Source organism: Myxocyprinus asiaticus, chromosome 28 (assembly GCF_019703515.2).
Source record: "Myxocyprinus asiaticus isolate MX2 ecotype Aquarium Trade chromosome 28, UBuf_Myxa_2, whole genome shotgun sequence".
Taxonomy (NCBI): domain Eukaryota; kingdom Metazoa; phylum Chordata; class Actinopteri; order Cypriniformes; family Catostomidae; genus Myxocyprinus; species Myxocyprinus asiaticus.
The window spans coordinates 44,837,559-44,842,558 of NC_059371.1; the positions used below are offsets into that span (position 1 = coordinate 44,837,559).

A 5,000-nucleotide genomic window follows, 5' to 3' on the forward strand; every position below is an offset into this window, starting at 1 on the left:
GTATAGATGTTGGGCTGTCTGGTTGTGTTATTGTGTAACGTGCGACCGGTGAAAGTACGAGGTGTTCAGTCACAGGCCCGCCTACTCTGTGCTGTCAATCAAGAGCAGATGGAACCTTTAGCCCCGCCCACTGGTGCTCAGCCGGGTGACAGAGTCACTTTCCAGAACTACCCTGGTAATAGCTGCCAATCATAGATTTTGTCTTGTTTACTCATGAATACTTGTCATTTTATTATTATTATTATTATTATTATTGCTATTTTATATAGTTTAGTGTTGCTTCTGCTATTACAGGTGAACCTGAGAAAGAGTTAAATCCAAAACACAGAATCTGGGAGCGTTTACTGCCCGACATGTACACAGATGTGAAGGGCGTGGCTATGCATATGGGCGTGGCTTTTGAAGTCCGTGGGAAGGGCCTCTGTCGGGCCCCGGGCATCAGCAATGGCACAATTAAATAAATGACAAAGCTCATCATCAAAGTCATGCTGTAATTTATTACACCAAAATATTGCCAATAAATGATCAAAAATGCAAAATGTGTCGATGTGTTTCACATAAACATGTTCACAATCAATTCAGTTTGTAGTGCACAGTAAAACAAGAGTGATGTGTGATGGATGGTTCTGGGACATCCCCGATCTGTGTGCGCATGCACAGGTTTAAGGTCAATAATCTCTGCGGCAACTCCTATCAGATCTATCCACTGTCAAACATGTACACATGTCAACACACAAATCATGTGACTGTCAAAAGACAGATTTCTGCATGTCAAACTCTGAGACTCACTGAGGTTCATTATGTGGCATTATGGCCATGTTCTTTTTGGGGTCTGAGACCCCTAAGACCCCTTTGCATTGCCAGTGCCAGTAGCCTGCCAAGATGCGATCTTTGGGGGGCATTTTGATCTCACAAGAAAAATCTAGGAGGGCAATGCCCCCTTGGCCCCTCTTAGACCCAGCAATGGGCATTGCCCCCAAAGATTTGCCTTGAACAACCTGGTCTTAGAGGTTGACCGTTTTTTACCGATTAATCAGTGCCGATAGTTGCTTTTTGGAACTATTGTTGTCAGCAAATACCTATGCCGATATTTTTATTTTTTAATTCCTCACCTATCAATGCCGTGTGGTGAAAATTGTACAAAACATTTCATGTGGTTTATGCATTGGCTATAAAAAGCTCAATTTGGTAAATGCATGTAGAGCATTGTAAGTATCTGTAATTCCAAAATAAAAGTCCCCAGTGTATTTCTGGCTTGTTTATAGCTCAAAGTTCCACCTTGTACACCAATTTTTTTCTGGTTATTATTGGGATTTTGGCTGCACAATAAACTGCTTTCAGGATTTTATTCACTTTACTAACTTTATTAACCACTATGTCTGTGCTTGTCATTGTAAGGAAAGACTAAGATGAATTTTTTTATCATTCTATAAATTGATTTATTTTTTTTAACTATTGACCGATTAGAGGGCCTGGGTATCTCAGCGAGTATTGACGCTGACTATCACCCCTGGAGTCGTGAGTTCGAATCCAGGGTGTGCTGAGTGACTCCAGCCAGGTCTCCTTAGCAACCAAATTGGCCCGGTTGCTAGGGAGGGTAGAGTCACATGGGGTAACCTCCTCGTGGTCGCTATAATGTGGTTCTCGCTCTCGGTGAGGCGCGTGGTGAGTTGTGCGTGGATGCCGCGGAGAATAGCGTGAAGCCTCCATACGCGCTATGTCTCCGCGGTAACGCACTCAACAAGCCACGTAATAAGATGCGCGGCTTGACGGTCTCAGACGCGGAGGCAACTGAGATTCGTCCTCCGCCACCCGGATTGAGGCGAGTCGCTACGCCACCACGAGGACTTAGAGCGCATTGGGAATTGGGCATTCCAAATTGGGGAGAAAAGGAGAGAAAATCCAAAAAACTATCGACCGATTAATCGGTTATCAGTCTTTTCCACCGCCTTCGTTATCGGTATCGGCAAAATCCACTCTTGATTGACATCTAGTGTTTTTACTCAAATCAAATTGACCCCAAACAGAGCGAATGTCACCAGTATTGGGTGTAACCTAAATAAAGTAATTAGTTACTGTTATCTAATTACTTTTTTAGTCAAAACCGTCTGTTACTGACTTTCAATTAAGTCAATTTCCAGTACATTACGTAGGTTGCACACATTTCTAAACTCTAATAAATTAATAATATGCATACGTATGACTGTTAGGGAGCAACGGAAATGAACAAGTAGGAAATATAAACATTATTTTGAATTAATCTGACTTTCAACTACTGTGAAAATTGTTTTTGAAAGTAACTTTACGTTTACAATAAAGTAATCATTAAAGTAATCTGATAAAAATAGTAGCCCAGAATTAATTACGAAAATTGTTAAGTAACTTACCCAACACCAAATGTCCCGATATTGGACAACAGTCACTTTTCCGATAAATGAATACCTTCTTTATGATAAATCAGACGATTTCAAGCTTCAACAATATCTGTCTATGGATTTAGATTTACACATGGGTGATTCTATAATTGCGGGTACATTTGGTGTCCAAAGTCATTATTTTTTTCTTCTTTTTTTAAATGGTTATATTTTTAATTATTTTAATAATTTGTCACAAGGATCAGAAGATGTAACAGGCCATAACAATATAATATTTTCTGTAAAAAGTGTCTTATAAAGCTGAAAATCATGATTTCTTGTTGTCTGATTTAGTCAGTGTATTTTTTCCATCATGTACCACTGTGTAATCAAAATATTTTATTTTAATTTTCTTTTGGTAATATTTCATTTATTTTATTTATAAATGCCCTAAATAGTCATTTTCCTAATTCTACAACATTAAATTATTTAAAAATATCTTTTTTCTTATGGACACACATTTTTATATATCTTGCATCAGTTCTGTTACCGTACCATATTTTGCCTTTAAATTGCTGGAATTATCTCCCACGACTATGTAAGATACAGGAAGTGATGTCACTTTCCCTCACTGATAGGATCTAAAGCACTGAAAGGTATGTGTGCTCTCTCTGAGAAAATATTTTAATATTAAAGTTCTTACACCAAGTGTTATTTTGTAAAATGTCAAAATTGTTACCACATTATCAAAAGGAAAACAGAATTTATCACTGATCACACACTGGGTTGTTTAAAATTAATTTAATTATGATTTCATTAGTGCCATGTGCTCTTAGCATTTATGCTAGCAAGTGGAGTTTTTGGCTAAAATGTTTAAAATGACCAAGGTAGAGTAACAATATTGACAGTATGTAACAGAATTGACAGTCATGTATGTACAGGTGCATCTCAATAAATTAGAATGTCGTGGAAAAGTTCATTTATTTCAGTAATTCAACTCAAATTGTTAAACTCGTGTATTAAATAAATTCAATGCACACAGACTGAAGTAGTTTAAGTCTTTGGTTCTTTTAATTGTGATGATTTTGGCTCACATTTAACAAAAACCCACCAATTCAGTATCTCAAAAAATTAGAATATTTTGACATGCCAATCAGCTAATCAACTCAAAACACCTGCAAAGGTTTCCTGAGCCTTCAAAATGGTCTCTCAGTTTGGTTCACTAGGCTACACAATCATGGGGAAGACTGCTGATCTGACAGTTGTCCAGAAGACAATCATTGACACCCTTCACAAGGAGGGTAAGCCACAAACATTCATTGCCAAAGAAGCTGGCTGTTCACAGAGTGCTGTATCCAAGCATGTTAACAGAAAGTTGAGTGGAAGGAAAAAGTGTGGAAGAAAAAGATGCACAACCAACCGAGAGAACCGCAGCCTTATGAGGATTGTCAAGCAAAATCGATTCAAGAATTTGGGTGAACTTCACAAGGAATGGACTGAGGCTGGGGTCAAGGCATCAAGAGCCACCACACACAGACAACGTCAGAGGCGTCTTACCTGGGCTAAGGAGAAGAAGAACTGGACTGTTGCCCAGTGGTCCAAAGTACTCTTTTCAGATGAGAGCAAGTTTTGTATTTCATTTGGAAACCAAGGTCCTAGAGTCTGGAGGAAGGGTGGAGAAGCTCATAGCCCAAGTTGCTTGAAGTCCAGTGTTAAGTTTCCACAGTCTGTGACGATTTGGGGTGCAATGTCATCTGCTGGTGTTGGTCCATTGTGTTTTTTGAAAACCAAAGTCACTGCACCCGTTTACCAAGACATTTTGGAGCACTTCATGCTTCCTTCTGCTGACCAGCTTTTTAAAGATGCTGATTTCATTTTCCAGCAGGATTTGGCACCTGCCCACACTGCCAAAAGCACCAAAAGTTGGTTAAATGACCATGGTGTTGGTGTGCTTGACTGGCCAGCAAACTCACCAGACCTGAACCCCATAGAGAATCTATGGGGTATTGTCAAGAGGAAAATGAGAAACAAGAGACCAAAAAATGCAGATGAGCTGAAGGCCACTGTCAAAGAAACCTGGGCTTCCATACCACCTCAGCAGTGCCACAAACTGATCACCTCCATGCCACGCCGAATTGAGGCAGTAATTAAAGCAAAAGGAGCCCCTACCAAGTATTGAGTACATATACAGTAAATGAACATACTTTCCAGAAGGCCAACAATTCACTAAAAATGTTTTTTTTTTATTGGTCTTATGATGTATTCTAATTTTTTGAGATAGTGAATTGGTGGGTTTTTGTTAAATGTGAGCCAAAATCATCACAATTAAAAGAACCAAAGACTTAAACTACTTCAGTCTGTGTGCATTGAATTTATTTAATACACGAGTTTCACAATCTGAGTTGAATTACTGAAATAAATGAACTTTTCCACGACATTCTAATTTATTGAGATGCACCTGTATGTGAGTGAGAGAGAGAGAGTGAGTGTATGTGTGTTCTTGTGAGGTAGAGGGGAGTGTGTGTGTGTGTGTGTGTGTGTGTGAGAGAGAGAGAGAAAGAGAGAGGGGTAAGAGTGCATGTGTGTTTGTGAGGTAGAGGGGAGTGTGTGTGTGTGAGAGAGAGAGTGTGTGTGAGAGAGACATAG

General features: G+C 39.3%; 1 protein-coding gene across 3 annotated transcripts in view; it reads left to right on the top strand.

Moving 5' to 3' along the window:
• LOC127419138 (aminoacyl tRNA synthase complex-interacting multifunctional protein 1-like) overlaps positions 1–1,755 on the top strand; it is a 9,167-nt gene extending 7,412 nt beyond the window's left edge. For all 3 annotated transcript variants that reach the window (XM_051660299.1, XM_051660298.1, XM_051660297.1), the window contains 2 exons: positions 7–175; positions 295–1,755. In XM_051660299.1, coding sequence (XP_051516259.1) covers positions 7–175; positions 295–461 — 336 coding nt within the window. In that variant the 3' untranslated portion in view covers positions 462–1,755. The remainder of the gene's footprint in view (positions 1–6; positions 176–294) is intronic.
• Positions 1,756–5,000: the final 3,245 nt, after the last annotated feature.